The sequence below is a fragment of the Carlito syrichta genome, unplaced genomic scaffold (assembly GCF_000164805.1).
Source record: "Carlito syrichta isolate Samal-C Ts95f unplaced genomic scaffold, Tarsius_syrichta-2.0.1 Scaffold313403, whole genome shotgun sequence".
In the NCBI taxonomy this organism is placed as follows: domain Eukaryota; kingdom Metazoa; phylum Chordata; class Mammalia; order Primates; family Tarsiidae; genus Carlito; species Carlito syrichta.
In genome coordinates, this window is record NW_007257499.1 from 31005 (window position 1) to 51654 (window position 20650).

Here is a 20650-nt window from a genome sequence, read left to right on the forward strand (position 1 = left end):
CCAAAAAAAAAAAAAAAAAAAAAAGAGGAAGAAGTAATTACGGTCTGAACAGTCTAGATGAGATATTAAAATCTTCCACCTGTATAGTCAAGGATTCACAGCATAGAGAATGGAAAAAGTTGAAGTTTAGACTGACAGCAGAATGGACAGCATTCTTTTGAATATTTATTATGGTGCAGATACAGAAAAAGGAGTCAAAAGTTACTCTGAGCCATCTTTTGTAAAAGAGAGGGCACACTGGAAAAGTAAGGGGTTTGAATATGAATGAAAGTGAATCCAATTTTATATTATTTTTGAGATGCCTGTGCAAAGAGAGAAAAGGGGAGGATTAAAGATGGCAGTGAAAAAGAGGATATATATATATATGGATGAACTAGAGGAATAAACTGGGAGTGAAGAAAACTGGGCAAGAGCAGTAGTATGAAAAACCAAGGGACGATATTGAATTGAATTGGGAAGGAGCTGATAGACGGTATTTAAGATTTACCAACAAACTATATAGAAGTTTATGTCATATGAGCACTTAATAATTGGCTGTTTGTAAATTGAATAGGTTAAAGATCCTCTGTGCCTCTACCTATTCATCTCCCCCACTACAACCCCCCCAAACTCCTGACCATAAAGTTTTAGTATTTAAAATAAAAGAGATAACTTGAGCTTAGAACATACAGTTTGAAAGATTTTAAACCAGTAGTGGATTATTTTTAACCCATACATTTGTAGTACCCAATGAAAGTATTTGGAAATAATTTCTAATTTTCATATTTCTTGGCTTTTACCACAGATAATTGGTCTTTTGAATGTTTTCACACCACAGAAATCCCTAGAAGAATTTCAAGATGTGTAAGTATGGTAATTAAAATTTTGTTGTGTTAGTACATTTTTCTTAGATTTTTGCTGTATACTTTAGCTGCTATCTTTTTTTTTTTTTTAACCCATGAAGTTACATTGTCATGGAGCTCATGGATGCAAATCTTTGCCAAGTGATTCAGATGGAACTAGATCATGAAAGAATGTCCTATCTTCTCTATCAGATGCTGTGCGGAATCAAGCACCTTCACTCTGCTGGAATTATTCATCGGGTTAGTAGAAAAAAGCTATCATACCTTCTTTTTATCATTGAGGTGAAATTCACATCTCAAAATTGACCATTTAAAGTGGTGTTTCATAGGTTTACAATGAACCTATGAACTACCAACTATATTAAATTCAAAATATTTTCATCACCCTAAAATAAAACCTCACATCTCTTAAGCATTCACTCCTCTTTCCCCTCTCTCCCTAGCCCCTGGCATTATGCCAGTCTGTTTTCTGTGTGTATAGACTTGCCTGTTCTGGATATTTCATATAAATGAAATTATATAACTTGCTATACAAATGCCATAGGGATCCCCAGCTCTTTTGGCTTAAGTGCCCATTTGCTTGGAGAGTCTGAGAAGGTAGAATGGTTCTTCTGTCTCAAAACTTATATGATTCCTGCTACCTTTTCAAAACAGACATGTTAACTATATCCTAAAAGATAAACTAAAAAAAATGGAATCCTATGATACGTGACCTTTAATGTCTGGCTTCTTAAGTAGCATGTTTTGAAGTGTACCCATGTTGTAGTCTGTATCAATGATTAATTCCTTTTTGTGACTGAATAATATTTTGTCCCTTATCAGTATAGTCATCCCACCTCTCTTTTGATTTCTATTTTGTTTATCCACTCATCCACTGGTAGATATTTGGATTATCTTTATCTTTCAACTGTTATTGGATAGCACTGCTATGAAAATTCATGTATACATATTTGTTTGAATATCTATTTTCAGTCCTTCTGGGTGTATACCTGGCAGTGAAATTTCTGGGTCATATGATAATTCTATAGTTAACTTTTTGAGGAACCATCAAACTGTTTTCCATAGTAGCTGTATCATTTTATATTCCTGCTAGCAATGTATAAAGGTTCCTGTTTCTCTGCATCCTTGCTGATACATACACACATACATACATACATACATACATACAAATGGACGGATTGAGACTTCTTTTGTGCCTAACATATGATCCATCCTAGGGAATGCTCCCTGAATACTTGAGGAAAATAAGTATTGTGATGCTTTTGGGGGAGAGTGTTCTATACATATTTGCTTTATCTAATTGATTTATATTTTCTATTTCCTTATTGATCTTCTTCTAGTTGTTATGTCCATTATTTAAGTGAAGTACAGAAGATTTCAACTATTATTATAGAACTGTCTCCCTTCTGTTCTGTCAGGTTTTGCTTTATGTATTTTAGGGCTTTGTGATAAGTACATGTATGTTTAAATTTGTTATATCTTCTTGGTGGGTTGACCTTTTATCAGTGATATTGTCCTCATTTGCCCCTTGTAACAATTTTTTTACTTGTAGCCAATTTTGTCCCCTATCAATATAGTTATCCCACCTCTCTTTTGATTTCTATTTGCATGAAATATCTTTTTCCACTATTTTACTTATAACCTATTTGTGACTTGGATCTAAAGTGAGTCTATTACACAGTAGGATCATGCTTCTTTTATCCATTCTGCCATTCTCCACTTTTTAGCTGACAAATTTAATCCTACGTTAAAAGTCATTACTGATAAAGAAGAAGTTACTTCTGCCAATTGTGCTTTTTTTAATTTTCCAAATGTAATTTATTTTTGTTCCTTAACTCCCCCATTACTGTCTTTTGTGTTTAATTTATTTTGTTGTCATCATTGTGTACCATTTGATTCTTTTCTCACTTTTCTTTGTATGTTTCAGTCTTTTTCTTAGTGGTTACCATGGGGTTTATCATTAGCCTTAAAGCTTGCAGCAATCTCTATTGCTTATTACCAGCTCACCTTCAACAGTATACAAAAACTGTGCTTCTATACAGTCTGTCCTTTCCCCTTAATGTTGTTGTCACAGATTACATGTTTATACATTGTGTGCTCATTAAGATGGAAGTGTAATTTTTTTTAGTGCATTTGTTGTTTAACTTGAAAACAGAAGTTACAAACTCAAAATATAATAATACTGACCTTTGTGTTTACCTATGTAGTTGCCTTTGCCAATTTTTTATTTCTATATAAAGTTTCAGATTACTGTCTTGTTTCCTTTTATTTCTACCTGAAGGACTCCCTTTAACATTTCCTGTAGGGGAGGTGTACTAGCAACAGATTCCCATAGCTTTTCTCTCTGAATATCTTAATTTTGTACTTCATTTTTGAAGAATAATTTCGCTGGAGCAGAATTTTTGTTTGGTAGTTTTGTTTTGTTTTGTTTTTCCAGCATTTAAAATGAGTCATCCCACTACTGTTTTGGCCTCCATGGTTTCTGATGAGGAATCAACTGTTAAACTCATTGAGGATCTTTTGTAAGTGACACATTGCTACTCTCAAGGCTCTTTTTTGTCTTTGGCTTTCAATAGTTTGATTATAATGTGTCTTAGTGCAGGTCTCTTGATGTTTATCCTTCTTAGAGTTCATTGAGCAGCTTGGATGTGTAGATTCGTGTCTTTCATCACATTTAGGAAATTTCATTATTTTTTCAACTATTCTTCCCCTTTTTCTCTTTCTGTTCCTCCTGGAATTCCCATTATGGAAAGTTGGTATGCGTGGTGGTATTCTACATCTTGTTTTCCTCAACTTTAGTGTTTTGTCACAGACAGCATTGGGTTATTTATTTGCCTTAACAGTGTTTTCAAGAAATGCTCTCTGTTAAGCCTACAACCAGGGTCACACTGAAAATGTGACTGCTCTCTCCAAGATAAAAGAAATGCTCTCTGTTAAGCCTACAACCAGGGTCACACTGAAAATGTGACTGCTCTCTCCAAGATACCTGCCTAGCTTACCTGCCTAGATGGGGAGGCAAGTAGGGCAAGGACTAGTTAAAATGCCAGAAATACATATATACACAACACTAGAAATGTTTTCTAGTGTTTTTCTCCCAACTTTTTTATTGTAGTAAAATAAAAGTAACATAAATTTTACCATCTTAACCATTAAGTGCACACAATTCTATGGTATACAATACGTTTATAATGCTGTGCAACCATCACCACAATCCATCTGTAGAATTATTTTCATCTTGTACAACTGAAATGCTGCACTCATTAAACAATAACTCCCTGTTCTTCCCTTCCACAACCTCTGTCAGCCATTTATTTTCTATCTGTACAATTTTGACTATTCTAAGTACCTCATATAAGTAGAATCATGAGGTATTTGCCTTTTTTGTGACAGACTTCTTTCACTTAATGTGTAATGTGCCTCAAGTTTTATCCATGCTGCGGCATATGTCAAAATTTTCTTCTCTTTTGAGGCTGAATAATATTTTTATTTATGTGTATATACTCTTGCTTATCTATTTATCCATTAGTGTACTTGGGTTGCTTCCACATTTTAGCTGTTGTGAAAAATACTGCTATGAACTTGATTGTTCAGGTGTCTCTTTGCTTTCAATTCATTTGTGTACATAGCTAGAAATGGAATTACTGGATTATATGGCAGTTCTTTTTGAGGAACCGTCATACAGTTTTCCACAGCAGCTATACCATTTTACATTCCCACTCAACAGTTCACAGGGGTTTCAATTATTCCTCTTCCTCACTAACACTTTAAATTTTTTTGATAGTAACTACTTTAATGGGTGTAAAGTGGTTTCCTGTTATTTTTAAGATTCTGATTCACTTAATTGCTTGTAAACCTTTGAATATTATCCAGAATTCTAGAAGTTTATCTTTACACTTTGTGCTCTGTCTTGTGGTGTTTCTGTCGGACCATTTTGTCTGACGTCACTGCCTCTTATCATATTTTTGGGAGCATTGTATTTCACTGATTTATATGGAGTAGTGTAAAGTTTATTTTTGCTATGAGGTAAAGCAGTATACAAAATAAGCTGCTGTCATTACCAATCATACCAAATTGATAACTGAGTATTACCAAATCATCAAAACTGAATATTCACCAGAGTTGTGTTTTCTATATATAAAATATATTTCGAAATATTATATTTTTTTTATTCTAGGCTTTTTTAAACTGAGTTTTTGCCATCTAATTCATATATTATACAATTTACTCATTTAAAGTGTACAATTCAGTGTTTATTATATTTGAACATTGTACACTCACAAACCACTTTTAGACATTTTGTTTCCTTAAAGGAAACTTCAAACCCATTAGCTTTCATTTCCCATTCTTTCTTGTTCCCTTCACTTCTAGCCCTAAGCAGCCTCTAATGTACTTTCTATCTTTGTATATTTGCCTATTCTGGACATTTCACATAAATTGAATTAGATAATATGTGGTCTTTTGTGGTTGACTTCTTTTACCTAGCATTTTTTTTTATTGTATTTTTGTTTTAAAAGATGTGGGGTACATTTGTATACCTAACATTTGTAACAAATGTTAGGTATACAAATGGTCATCATACAAGTAAAGTTTAAGCCTTCCTTTGGTTTATCTAGCATAATGTTTTTAACGTTCACACATGTATGTCATGTGACAGCACTACATACCTTTTTATTGTCAAATAATATTTCACTGTATTGTTTATCCATTTATCCCTTGATATTTGGGTCGTTACCACTTTTTGGCTGTTATAAATAATGCTAACATGAACAGTTGTGTAAAAGGTTTTGTGTGGATGTATGCTTTGTATTTTAGTTTTATCTCTAGCTTATTGTTCTTTGAAAAGTATCTAATTTGAGAGTAATTTTTTAAAAACATATTTCATCAGTGGAATTATGTCTTTCTTCTGAGCTACCTTATGTCAAATAATCTTACTCATATATTCAAATAAATACGTAGATCTACATTCAAAGCAGAAGACAATTATGTAGCTGAGCTATTTGGGCTTATCCTTAATTATCATTCTAAGTGAATTCCTTGTATATTACATATACAGCTGCTTTAATGTTACATTTTATGCAGCATTTTAAACTACATAATAGAAATCTTTTCAAGTGAAAGAGTATTCTCTTTCTGAGCCCATACTTATATACTGTGTGAAGTAAAGCAAATGAGTTAAACTTCTGAGTTTGGGTTGTTTGTTTTCTGAGTCTTTAGACCAGGACAGTAATCTACTGCCATGGAAGTTGATTTGATGTTAGTGAAGCAAAATCTTTCAAATAGAAAATTTCCATATTAACAGGGATAGCAGGCAGTTGGAGTAGAAAAACAAACCAAATGGTAGAAGATTTAAAAAAAAAATGAAAACTGCTTAAAGAAGCATAAAAAAAGAAACATGAAATTACAGAAGATCAATATATAACATAATGTATTAATGGACTAAATCCCTTAGTTTTTTTTTAAAAATGATCAGACTTTGGCACAAGAGCTCAACAATAACAACTTTATATGTACATAACACAAACATTTGTAGCTATCTTCAAAAGGCTGAAGGCAAAGGAGTTGGCAAAGTTGTACCCGGGAAATGCAAATATGAATAACAAGGATAATTCTGTTCGCTGAGGTAAAGTTGAATATAGTGGGGCCAGGCAAGAAGCTTTCCTCCCTGGTAATAAAGAATCACTTTGTAAGGATGAAGGGCACAATCCAAATAGGAAAGAAACTGTATGCATAAAGTAATATTTCTATATACAAAGCTTAAACTATAGAAAATAAAAGAACAGCACAAACACAATAGTATTGGGAGATTCTAACACATTCCCTTAATGTCAACAGATAATGTGGTGAAAATGAAGTAAGCTACAAAAAATTTCCTAATGTAACAAAATTGAGCTAATGAGAGACCTACTAGAGTTTGTTATCTATTATGAAGATATAACTATATTGTAGGTTGGGCTATTGGGAAACAAACTCTAAGATGGAGATATGCATGTAAGAAACTTTTGTGTAGCTGTTCTCGAGGAGGCCATAATTGGTACTCATTCAGTACTCATTCTGCTCTATTAACCATTCTAGATTCACCTCACCCTTCACCTAGTACCTCTGCTGGTCTGAGATTTCTTGCTTGGTAAAATAATCTGACCTTTCATCTCCTAAAGATTCAGTACAAGTCAGAACTGGGGATGGGTTACCACATAGTTACTCGGAGACCCAGGCTGAATGAAGGTCCACCATCTAGATGGTTACTGGACAGTGTCAGGGAAAGAGAAAGCTGGGTGGTGTGCACTGGCTTTTCTGTGCCTGGAAGTGACACATTATTTCTCAGAGCCCATTGACAGAGCTGGCCACAGGACTTGCTTAACTGCAAAGGAGCCAGGAAATGTGGGGGAGCGCAGGCTTCAAAATGGTGGTAAGCATCTATCTCTGCCATAGCCTCCCCTTCTGGCTAGCAGACATTCCTTTGTTCCCTTTATTCCATGCCTCTTTAAGGTAGATAATCCAAAGTTCTGTTTCATCAACATATTTGTCAGATTCAGACGTTGCTCGTCTTGGTCCAGGAACGTAGGAACTGGAATAACCAAGGTATCTGACCACCCTCATCATCTCCTCCCTCCTAAAATACCCTCGATAGAGTGGCAGACAGGGACACAACTACCACAATAAACAATCCCATCTGAAAAACGGAAAAATGCAGTCATTGGCTAGTTGTAATTGAATTCTTCTGGGCAGACATTGTGAGCATCCCTTGCTTTGGGGGTGGGGAATATTTCTTCATTAGGCCCCAACTCTGATCTCTGCAAGAAGCACCCTGTCTGCAATTCTCTGTAATATCTGACTCTACCTGATGGGAGAGTCTTCCTTTTCTTTATCTTCCTTCAATATATCTGAAGTGGGGATTGAAGAATGTGCTCTCCATGGGGGCCTGCTTCCCACTTGTAAAAGATGGGAGCCCAAAAGTAATTTTAAAGCAGTATTTTTCAACTTTGCCACTATTGACATTTTAGATTTAATAATTCTTTCTTTTGAGAGGCTGTCTTGTACATTGTAGGGTGTTTATCAGCATTCCTGGCCTTTACTCACTAGATGTCAATAGCAGTTCCCAGTTGTACAACCAAAATTGTCTCCTGACATTTTTCCCCAGGGGACAAAATTGCTTTAAATTGAGAACCACTCTTTTAAGAATAGAGCCACTCTTTCTAGTATAGAATGATCATAGACCTGAGAGTTAGCTAGCTTGTTCAGAAACTTGGGAGGTTTTAGCTGGGCTCGGTGGCTCAGCCTGTAATCCCGTGCCTTTGGGAGGCTGAGGTGAGTGGATTGCCTGAGCCTGCGGGTTCAAGATTCGCCTGGGCAGCGAGACCTCATCTCTACAATAAATCAAAAAATCAGCCAGGTGTGGTAGTGCATGCCTGTAATTTCGGATACTGGGAAGGCTGAGGCGGAAGGATCGCCGGAGCCCAGCAGGTCGAGGCTGCAGTGGCCGGGAACAGCCACTGCACTCCAGTCTGGGTGACAGAGTGAGACTCCAACTAAAAAAAAAAAAAAGAAAAAAAAAGATACTTGGGAGGTTTCTTATATTTTTTATTATAGTTCTTTTCAAACCATCTTAACTTGTGAGTCCTATATTCTTATACTTACTTGAGGCTGCCTTGAAGCTACTTTTATGCTTTCAGGCTTTTCTGTTGGCAGATTGAGGCTATTTCATCAATTGAAAGATTTGACAGGACTTTTTTCCTCAAAAGTTTTCAGAATTGTTATGTGAAAATGATGCCTAGAAACCAATCCAAGATATAAGTGGCTTTAAAGCAACATTTTGCTCAGGGGTCTGCAGGGTTGGCCATGCAACACTGCTCCAGACCTTGGGTCAGGTTCAGACTTGTTTCATGTTCAAGTTTCAGCATCTAAATTGAATTATCCTCCATCGACATGCTTTTCTCATACTGAAAGGTAGAAGAGTAGGAGCCATCTAAATCAAACACATTCCTTCAATGTCATTGGCTAAAAGAAGTTACATGACTGAACCCATCAATAGGATAAGGACACATTATGATGTGGGTAGGGATATTTGCAGAACAATCTACCATACCTTTTTGGAGGTGTTAGTAATATTTAGCTTCTCCAAAATGCCAAGGACTTGAAATTCTAGACTCTGTTCCCTTGTATTTCTACTTTTAAAAGCAGCCAATTATTTTAAATGTGCGGCCAGCAGTTACCAACACAAACTTCTGAAGTTTTGCTTTCCAGTCTCTTCTTCTAGAGCTGAGGTCAGCAGGCTTTCTGTAAAGGCCACGTGGTAAATATTTTAGGGTTTGGAAATAATGCAACCTTTATCAAAATTACTAGATTCTGCCACTGTAACATAGAAGCAGCCATAGATAGTATATAATTGAATAATTGTGACTATGTTCCAATAACACTTTCTTTACACAAGCAGGCTGTCCTTAATTTGCCAACCTTTGTTCTAGAGCTTTAGGTTCATTATGTAAGTGCTGTGGAGGTGACAGCTTCCTGAAATGTTTTGCTACTATATAACCTAGATCACCTTTCTAACCTCTGCTGTTAGTTTCTTTGCTGCATAACTTGCTAAGCCATGATCCTGTATTTTTGTAATAGTCAACACCCCATTCCTGGGACCAGTTTCAGTGATATAATAGATTCAGCTATGCTGAGGTAACAAACCATGAACTCTCAGTGTCTTAATACAACTAAGGATTACTTCTCGTACTGTTTGTCAAGTACAGTTCATGGTAGGGGTGGATACTCTACTTTTCATAGATGCTCAGCAACCTGGGCTGCCAGAATGTCCTCTGTCTGGAATGTTCCTAATCACCAAAGCAGGGGAGACCACAGGAGATTGTGTACTGGCCCTTCTTTTCTTTGCTTCCTTTCATGGGTTAGAACTACTCATGTGGCCTTGCCTAACTAAGGAGGCTAGACAAATGTAGAGAAGAAGGTAGAATGTTAGGTTAGTTCCACTGCCATAAATAGGTAAGCTAATCTCCTAAACCTATCCGTGATTACCTGTCAAAATTTGTTAAAGACAAACATACATACTTTTCTGGATGTTGACATTAGAAAAGCAGTATTAGCCGGGCTCGGTGGCTCAGCCTGTAATCCTGCGCCTTTGGGAGACTGAGGTGAGTGGATTGCCTGAGCCCACGGGTTCGAGACCCACCTGGGCAGGCAAGACCTCATGTCTACAATAAATAAAAAAATCAGCCGGGCGTGGTAGCGCATGACTGTAATTCTGGCTACTCGGAAGGCTGAGGCGGAAGGATCGCTGGAGCCCAGCAGGTGAGGCTGCCGTGGCTGGGAGCGGCCGACTGCACTCCAGTCTGGGCGACCGAGTGAGACTCCAATTCAAACAAAAAAAAAGAAAAGCGGTATTTGTCTTTCAAGCTAGCTTTTTTCCCCTTTTGTATTAATCACTGCTGTTTAATATATGTGCTGCACATCAGTGCAAGTAATGCAATATATTTGTGATGTGAAATGGTTCCTTCCTTCTTCTTTGGTCCTTTGGTTCATAATAGTACTTATCAAGGCTAACAGCCAAGGTACATTAAACATGAAGCCGTGAATGTTATGCTGCTGCCTTGCTTTTAATGGGCACAACACAGAATTCCTTAAGGTTGAGGTCAGGTGAAAAATTCTTCACAAAGACATTATTTAGTACTATCAACAGCCAGTAATTTTATGAATTAGTAGCACTAAGACAGTGGTGTTCTACAAGAAGACAAAAGTTTTATGAGCAAATTTGTGTAATTTCAGGTGGGAAATCAGGAACAGAAAAACTGGTATTGACTGTTCTGGTCTCTTAGAACTGAGTATCTGCTCATCTGAAAGGTCAAATAGCATTTACTAAGATCGACAGAATGGCCCATTGTTAATTAGTAACATCTATTTAAAGCTTATTGTGACTTTAAAATATCGGTAATGTGTTATGCAAATGAATATAAATGCTAACTTATGATACTTTCTTTTACTGTAATAATTTCTATGTGACATTTGATATGTCTTTCCAAATCCTTTTTATTTTGTTTGACCAAAAATTTCTAGCTAATCATAATTTCTAGCAAATAAAACATTACTAACTACTCTAACAACTATATGTATTCATAAATAAAAAATATCATAAGCTAACTTCTCAGGTTTGCCTTTCTGTGTTGAATCTGTGTGGTGAAATTATAATGAGAAAAGTGAACAATTAGTATGAATTGTTTTGCAAGTGATAGAATAACTTTATTGTGAACTGCAAGATCTTTGTAGCTATCATAGCAGTCATTTTTTATTTTTATTTTCTGAAGGACTTAAAGCCCAGTAACATAGTAGTAAAATCAGACTGCACTTTGAAGATTCTTGATTTTGGTCTGGCCAGGACTGCAGGAACAAGTTTTATGATGACGCCTTACGTGGTAACTCGCTACTACAGAGCACCTGAGGTCATCCTAGGCATGGGCTACAAGGAGAACGGTCAGCACACATTATTTATTTGAAATACTCTTTTGATTTGGTTTTTTTTTAATCATATTTTTTAAAGTAAATAGTTATACTGAAGTGCATTGAGTTAAATGTGTCACTGTTTGAAATGTATGTCAAAAGTTTGAAAGTAACTATAAATTTTGTCATAAATGTTTGGAAAAACTTGAGGACCCTATTTATTTAAATACAAGTACATACCATCATCCTATCATTGGATGAAGAATTTATTACCATGGCCCCCAAAACAGAGTACATGCCTTTTGCTTGCCTTTAACTGAAAAACGAGCAATTCTAGCATGGGCTCAGAGACTTAGATAGTGTACTTACAGTATATTCTTAGTAATCTTAGTGTATGCTAGTGATATTTGTTTTACTTCCAATCCCATGAAACTAAAATTAATAGCAGTAGCACTTAGAGTAAACTTTAAGGGCTACAATAAGGCCTTTTGAAAAGCTAATTGATAAAGTGATCTCTTGGAGAAAGCAATAATGTTTCATCAAAACCTTGTGTTCAGCCTTAAATTATTATGTGTAGATATAGCTAATATATTTATCAACCTTAGAATCAACGTTGAAGAAAATTACCTGGCATGTAGATAATAAATTTCAATAGTTTTATGCATCTACATACTTATATTTAGTTTAGGAAGAAATGTTGAGCCTCAAATTTAGGAGACAGATAAATCTGTATGAGATTTTATGGGATTAACCCATATTTTTTTTAATGTGGTAACTTCATCCAAAATATTACCTAGAGTAAGACTTAGACTTTCTAGCAAGGAATCTGGAACAGTAGTTCACTTGGAATCCAGAAACTTTAATGTCAACCTTTAAGATTCTTTTTTTTTTTTAAAGATGCCATTGAACTGAGGGTTTTAGCTTAATTGCCTTATCTTCTATGAGCTAATTAAAAACAAATACTTTAAACATTTACTGTCAAGCTCTATTCTTAAGTAAATATACTGGTTTTTTGTTTGTTTTGTTTTTGGTTTTGAGATTTAGCAACTTCAAATGACCCACTAGCATGCAGATTGCTTTTGCATTTGCTGTGAAGCTGTTGAGTCACAAATACTATGTAATGTGTCAGTGTCCTATAAATGTGATCTTGGGATAGCTCCCTACCAGAAATTAGCACTAAGAAAAACTATCTCATAAAGAATTGACATGCATTGCTCTGTTGAGAATCAAGTTGATCACCTTACTGCTGTCCTACTCCTACCCCAGGAAACTGAGTCAAATGTAATGCTTAATGATGAGAACTGTAATACATTAGCTAGCAAGGTTAAACATAAGTACTGCCTCCTTTAAGTGACACTTCCTTCTGTTTTAAAAACTTTGTTTCATCTTTTATTGCAAGCCACCTCAGAGCTTTATTTTTGAAAGTAGAGTGTAATCAATATATTTTAACTGCCTAATAGACTAAGCATTTAGATTTTTTAAAGCTAGTTTTGTGTATGAACCAGGCCTATCACGTTTTTGGTCTTCACTGACCCAGATAATATTTACTTCTCTCATGCTTGTGGCTTTCAAAATATTTTTGTTTAAAAATATGTTTTTCCAAAGGTTACCAACATACGCTATATCATGGACATTTTCTATTATCTATAAAACCCATAGGAGGCCGGGCTCAGTGGCTCAGCCTGTAATCCCAGCACTTTAGGAGGGCAGGGTAAGTGGATTGCCTGAGCCCGTGGGTTTGAGACCCACTCGGCCAACTTGGCAAGACCTCGTCGTTACAATAAATCAAAAAAATTAGCCAGGCATGGTAGCACATGCCTGTAGTTCGGGCTACTTGGAAGGCTGAGGTGGAAGGATCACCTGAGCCTAGCAGGTCGAGGCTGCGGTGGCCCGGAGCGTGCCACTGCACTCCAGTCTGGGTGATAGAGTGAGACTCCAACTCAAAAAAAAAAACATGGGAAAGATGTATTCTATATAGATTTCTGTCAAAAATGAAAACCTTGGAAAAATTTTTTTTTGATGGACTGATTTATGAATATTTTCCTCTAAAATTTAATTCTTGACAATTGAATCATACCATAAATATACAAATGCTTTGTATTCACTTTAATAAGAAGTTTTAGAGAAACCTTAGTTCTGCAGGATTTCCAAAAGCAATTCTTAGTTTAGCTCAAGAGACTCTTCAGTGAACTGTAGCCTTCTTATAAGAACATTCTGTATTAAAAAGTACAGACTTTTATTTTCTAAGTCCTCGAACTTGGGTAAAGGGTATATGTCTCTCTAATAACCATTCCTGCCCTTTTCCTTCTGGTCTTAAAAAATGTGGACCTTCATACTTCAAAATCAATTGCAAGTTTTTAAGCCTTTTCCTTTTAGACTGCTTACCCTTCCACTCTTTTCCTATTACACTGCTAGCACCAACTCTCTTTTTTTGTCTGTTATTAAAATTGTCAGGATATGTTGTTAGTTTCAGTAAGGAGGTGAAGTACCCAAATTGCTTGTTTCTGTGTCTAACAGATTATTTTCAGCGTTGATCAGGGCTCCCATTTAAAGTTGGTGAGGTCAGTAAGTCGGGTGGGAGACTCTTTGTAGATATAAATCTGTGGGAACTTTGGTATTGTAAGTAGCCAAAACTGACTTCTTAAACCAAAAGTGGTTTGGTTTTGTGGGTTTAAAAAACTTTAGGTAGGAAGCATGAAATATACTTCTCTTACTCAGTTTTATTTGATTAGTTTACTAGTTATTAGTTGTTCATTCTCTGTGCACTTGTTCCTTTTAGGATAGTAAGGTAAATGTAACATGATGTTGCCAAGAAAATAATTGACTTCTAATTCATAATAAATATAGCACTTCTCAATTAATACATTTGTGAAATCCAGATTGAAAATTTCTAAAGAGCTTTAGATTAACTTTTTATTGTAAGTATCCATAGAACCGTTGTTTCTGTTAAATATTTCAATATGCTAAATTATTTTCTCATGCTTTTTTCTTTTATTTAACTTAAAGAGAGAGCATAATGCACAGTTGAACCTCAAAATTGTTTAAATGTTTTTAAAATAATTTTACTACTTCATGTGCATTTTTAACCTTCTTTATAAAGTTTGTGCTAGATTCTGTTTCATATTTTATAAACAAATTCTCAGGTATAAAGTGTGCAGGCGGTTTTTTTTTTTTTTTAATTTATGCAGTTTCTGTGCATAGCTCTCGCTTTAAAATTAGATACGTAGTTAAAATGCCACACTTTACGTTTTCTTTTGTGACCAAAGTCTTTTGAAAAATACTTTGTGTTTTAAATTCTTCCATTAGCTAAAATTATAGTCACTTTTTTTCTTTTTGTGATGTTTTGCAGTTTTTATATGATGCAGTCATGTTATGCTTCTTTGATTTTAACAAGCTTTTGCTTTGCTTTTCCTTCTTTTGTGCTGCAAACATATAGTGGATTTATGGTCTGTGGGGTGCATTATGGGAGAAATGGTTTGCCACAAAATCCTCTTTCCAGGAAGGGACTGTATCCTTGTGCTGCTGCAGCAGTTTAATTGGTTAGGTGATGAATTTCTTTATGTTTTCTAATGAAAATAAATATACTACATATACTTCATACATATGGGTTTTTTAAACAAGCATAACGTTTGTGGCTGTTATTGTTCAAAAATTGTTGAAATAAGGAGCTGAAATATTTGTAGGCTGCATCTGGCAGTAGGACATACAGTCTCTGCTGGTAGTCAGAGCACATTCACTGTCACTCATTTTTATTTTATTCTGCTTTTTATAATTTTAAAGTATACATGGTGTGTGTGATTTTTTTTAACGTTTATATTTTTTTATTTTAACCAAAATCTTTATGTTAATGTCATTGCATTTTGTTTTCAGTTGACATTTGGTCAGTTGGGTGCATCATGGGAGAAATGATCAAAGGTGGTGTTTTGTTCCCAGGTACAGATCGTATCCTTATCTTTGGCCTAAAATGTAGTCTCTAAAGGTCAAAATGTATGTCAGCACTTCAGCTTGGTCAGGTATAATGTATTTTGTCTCTCCCTGATATAAAGTATTGTTAAATTACTCTTTCAAAATACCACCTACTATTTGATATAGGCTTTCCTTTCCCTCATTTATTGTTTCATATGTTAATGATGCTCAGTTACAATTATCTACAGTTACTTGCTGGCTTTGAATTGATTTATTTAACTTAAATCAAAAATCATGGCTTGCATTAAAAATTTCTAATAATTACGCACTTGAGTAATCCTAGAAATACTTAGGACTTTAAATGAATTTTGAAATTGTCTGTTGCTTCTGGCCATCCTTTTGTTTTGTCCTCCTACCTCCTTTTTGTTAATGTTCTGTGTGGTTTGTGTCTTTTGATTGTTGTCTCATTACTCAACATAACATACTGATTCTTTCATCTGAGAATTTCATCAGTAAAAGTTTTATATTGTGATTGGATTCATGCTTTTTGTTCATCTGACTACTTTTAATATTTATATTAACAGTGATCTGTTATGATCTGTTGTGTGTTAATCAACTAGTAACACTTAGAATTGTTTTAGGAGGAGGAATGGGAAAATCCATGTTCACTAGGTTCCATAAGTGAGTTTTAGGCATTGGCCTTCAGGAGCTTGGAGACCAGGGAATCCCAACCTTATAACTTATCGAAAAGCTGAATATCTTTCATAGGAGACAGGAGACCAGGGAATCCCAACGTTATAACTTATCAAAAAGCTGAATATCTTTCATAGGTTTCATAACTTTAAAAAAAAATTATTGACATAAGCTAAACAAAGAATGGGAAAACAAACTTTTTGGGAGGCTTCATTTTTTCAGCCTCTAGTTATTTTCTGTTAGAGTAGAAAACTCAAAATAGCAAGACAGATTATAGAAATACTTCTTATTTTCTAGGAAATACTATCATGTTTTCTGATAAGTTGGAAAAAAAAGGCAGATTTTGAATATTAGGATTGTGTGTAGTTTGCGTTTAGAGTCCTATAGATAGTAATTCTCATTATTTAAGTCACTTATAATATGTATTTAGAATTTGTGAGTTTAATCTTCTATTTTATGGTAAAATCAGTATTAGCACACATACACAAACAATAAATAAGATTAACAAAGCTTATTTATTGATCATTTCTGTCCACCTACAATCATTGCCTTTTGCAAGGTGGCTGCAAGACATAAAATTTACAACTGCCACATTTATTCTTAGGAATTTTTAAATTTCTGTTTTCATGTATTTTAATATGGATATGACTAATATGTTGAACATTAGATATGGAGTATTTTTCTTAGCTACTTGATATTAGATATTGATCAGTGGAATAAAGTTATTGAACAGCTTGGAACACCATGTCCCGAATTCATGAAGAAACTACAACCAACAGTAAGGACTTATGTTGAAAACAGACCTAAATATGCTGGATATAGCTTTGAGAAACTCTTCCCTGATGTACTTTTCCCAGCTGACTCGGAACACAACAAACTTAAAGGTATTTTAAACAAATATATACATTTAATTGCATGGGGGTATATTCATACTCCTATGGGACATCACCCAGGATTTTCTCTGGATGGTGAAACAAAATGAGGTTTCAGTTATTTTTATCTTTAATTTTATATTTTTAAATCATGTGTGACCTAATTTTATAGTAAAAACTATTTTTTTAAACCATATGCTTTTTAAATAAAAGATAATCTCAAGTTTCTGAAATTTTGAGAACTTTTACAAATATGTGTACATTAACGTCATTATTTTTGCAGCCAGTCAGGCAAGGGATTTGTTATCCAAAATGCTGGTTATAGATGCATCTAAAAGGATCTCTGTAGATGAAGCTCTCCAGCACCCATATATCAATGTCTGGTATGATCCTTCTGAAGCAGAAGCTGTAAGTTCTTTACTTAACTTTTGAAAAACATATTGTATTCTTAAAGTTAGAATTAAAGTTAGGTTTGAAGGAGACCTTTTAATTTTAAATAAAAATATAGATACATGATGATGATGTTTTTCTGTTTCTGCATGAAGAGTACCTTAGTTAAATTAATGAGCATATGCAAACATCTCCTATACAAAATAAAGTATCTCCTGCTATTTCTTGCCTTTGCCTGGATACCTAATCAGAGGAGCTAGGATACTGAGCACTCTGGGGAAACATCCTAACTCAGTTATAAAACAAATTACTGTTTTCAGGGGACAGCAGAATTCTGTGATACAAATAAAACATGACAGTTTCTAAAGTTGGAAGAAAAGGCAGTTAAACCTGTTTTTCCTGCAGTAAAGGAGTCTTCCCAAACTAGTTTGTCTACATAAGATGTTTGTTGGTGATTGATCAGTCATAGTCTAATGATGCATTTTTGCCAGTCTTCTGTCTAATATTTCAAACAAAAATAATTAAATACTCTCAGTATACTGACTCAATTATTATTGCCTTGTGATTTTCAGCCACCACCAAAGATACCTGACAAGCAGTTAGATGAAAGGGAACACACAATAGAAGAGTGGAAAGGTAACATTCATCAGATTCTTAGAGAAAAAACTGAAAAAGCTTCTGATTTTTCTTGGTGATTTATTTATCATGTTAGAGAAATTAATGATACTTTCTATTATTCCTAACTGATATTTGGTAATATGATTATTAATATTTTTACAAAAGTAAGACTGCATCTCTCTCTGACTTAATTTTAATTTCCCAAGTTTCCCACACCAGACACAGACATGTTAGTGCTTTCTCTTATGTTTTTCCATGGTCTGTGAATATACAAACATGTTGATGTCTCCCACCTCTCCTCTTCTACCCTTTTTAAAATCATACATGATTATATATTGTGTATCCTGTGCATACTTGCTTTGTTGATATACTCATATATCCTGAAGATTATTCTCCTTTGGTCCACGTATCTGCCTCATTTGGTTTAATCACTGACTAGTGTTCTGCTGTATGCGTGTGTCACTATTTCTATATCTGACTCCCTCTTGAAGAGCATTTAAGTTGTGTCTATTCTGTTGTTGTTACAAACAATTCTGCAGTGTTCTTGTGCACGTGTGAGAACATGCCTATAAGAAAAATCCTAGAAAGAGATGTGCTGGGCCAAAAACTATTTTTCAATTATTTCCAGATTACTTTCCAAAGAAGTTTTAGTAATGTACACGTCCATCAGTATTGTATAGGCATCTCTGTTTGCCTCACATTCGCCAACAGAATGGATTAATTTTTAATCTTTACATAGCTAATATAGTTGTTTAGTTCTGTTTTATGAATGTAGCCGAACGTTCATAATCATATTTTGATAGTCATGGAAACGTTAAAATATTTCTTTAAAAGATCCCTGGGACATTTGAGCCAGATAATTTTTAGATTCTGTTTAACTCTGTGTTGTCATTGAATGTTCTGACCATTTTTGTAATAATGTGCCCTTGAATAAATCACTGGTCTCCCCTTGTTACCTTATCTTAAAATGGAGAAGACCTGTTATTAAGAGCTGAGTGTCTAAATACTGGGAAGGCAAAGGGGACCAGGAGAGGTATAAACATGAACAGGTGATCCATTTATAAATTTATTAAGAATGAATTTGATTCTTTCTTCTTTAGAATAGCTAGAGATTATATTTCCTCTGAGTTGACTTTGGAAAACTCATGATTATTAGAGCCCAGCAGAATGCTAAAAGTAGGTAGAGCCTGAAGTATTTGAATATGTAATAAGTAGTGTATAAAGGTGTAAGTTAGGACCAGTGTGTGCTAAAATAATAACCTGTTATTTTTGTACTCTGCTAATTTACAGTAGACATTTATGGTATTTTATAGAATCTTAATAAGTCAAGAATTGTAAGATACACCAAATACTACCAATTGTATGCACCATTGTTAAAAAGATGTAGCCAATTTCAGATTCTGAACTGTGAAAAAAGTACATCTTAAAATCAGTGAAATACAGTGTTTTCATTTGCATAAGGATATATTGGGAGTTTTTATTACTTTAAATATATAGACCTTTATTCTGTATCTTTTTCTCCTATACAAGTGCATTTCAGTAATTACCCACAAACTGCCTTTTTTGAAGATCTGCGTGAGTTTTAGCTCATAGCAGAAAGAAAAATCCATTGCCAAAGCCATTGACTACAGATTGCTAACTGCTTCTAGTTAGCTTTGGTTCTTCTGCCTTATTCCTTTTGTGCCAGTTCACAAAGGGGTGTTATTTTCTCTTTAAAAAAAAAAAAATCTGCCTATCTTGAATGTTTATATTCCTTTTGGTCTCTTTGAAGAAAAGCATCTTTTATTCTCTTCTCTGAAGGCTTTCTGTTTTTCTTCATTCAACTCCAGGATTACCATAGCAAGCAAACTTAGGTATCTCTAGCTGTCATTTATTTCAACGTATTCACTTGTTTTACCTTATTCCCAATATGAATGTCATACCCTGTAACCAGGGATTCTTTTATCAGAAGTGTAATCTTCCGGAATTAACACAGAATCCATGAAGTGCTGTGCAATATTTTTTGTTTGTACCTTTTTCTTAGTAGAAGATTTATTGTATTTTTGCAGTTCTCAAAAGATTTCGGGACCCAAAGAAGATGATGAATAATTGGGAGTAGCATCCATCAGAAGGTTCTTCCTAAATAAATGTTTAGACTCACAAGGCATACCACACTTAACATCAAAATTACTTAGAAGAATATAGGGTAGGAAAGAATATAGGGTAGCAGAGCAGCACCCAGTGCATCTCTTTAGTTGGAGCTGCCCTTGCAGTCATCCACATACTGTCTAGAAGCTACTAAGAGAACAAGATTCCCATGAAGAAACTTTCTTGGCAATGAGAGCATGTCATGCTGGACTATGCATAAGGAGTTGAAATGTAGCTACCCACTTATTTTCCTTTAATAAAAAAATGTATCTATTTATATTTCATTTGATTTAAGAAGCTTCTACACACTCTTTGATTTAAATCTTTTTAGCAGATATCCAGATGACCTACAATATCCTAAGCACTATGCCAGGGCTCAGAAAATAGCAATTAATAAGACAAACACAGTTCAAGCCCTCATTGAGACAAATTTGTAGTACGGAATGTTGGATGGTATGATATGCTCTAGTAGAAGGTGCTGGTGGAGTAAAAAAGGTAAAACTTGTAACCCCAGCACTATCAAACCAGCCTAAGAAACATTAGTTACAACAGGGATTTGTACTTTCTTTCAGTATAGTTAATGGCTGGGTTTTAAGAACCCAGTATAGTTAATGGCTGGGTTTTAAGGTTGTTATTAACACCTTTCAAACAAGCTGGCACAGACTACCCTTGTAAGGACACTATTTGAAGTACTTAACGTCTAAAAATTTTGACTTAACCATACATATCTTGTGAGATTGGCTCCTAGACTTTGAAAAGTTGATTTTT

General features: G+C 34.7%; 1 protein-coding gene across 14 annotated transcripts in view; it reads left to right on the forward strand.

Annotated features, from left to right (window-relative positions):
* MAPK8 (mitogen-activated protein kinase 8) overlaps positions 1–20650 on the forward strand; it is a 42022-nt gene that overhangs the window by 12479 nt on the left and 8893 nt on the right. For 3 of the 14 annotated variants that reach the window (XM_008070430.1, XM_008070434.1, XM_021718753.1), the window contains exons 3-9: positions 785–843; positions 944–1082; positions 11144–11309; positions 14713–14784; positions 16577–16759; positions 17031–17155; positions 17710–17773. In XM_008070430.1, the coding sequence (XP_008068621.1) occupies positions 785–843; positions 944–1082; positions 11144–11309; positions 14713–14784; positions 16577–16759; positions 17031–17155; positions 17710–17773 (808 nt within the window). Of the gene's footprint in view, positions 1–784; positions 844–943; positions 1083–11143; positions 11310–14712; positions 14785–15146; positions 15219–16562; positions 16760–17030; positions 17156–17709; positions 17774–20650 lie in introns of those variants that run through there. The other 11 variants (XM_008070431.1, XM_008070435.1, XM_021718754.1 and 8 more) reach the window with 7 other exon arrangements.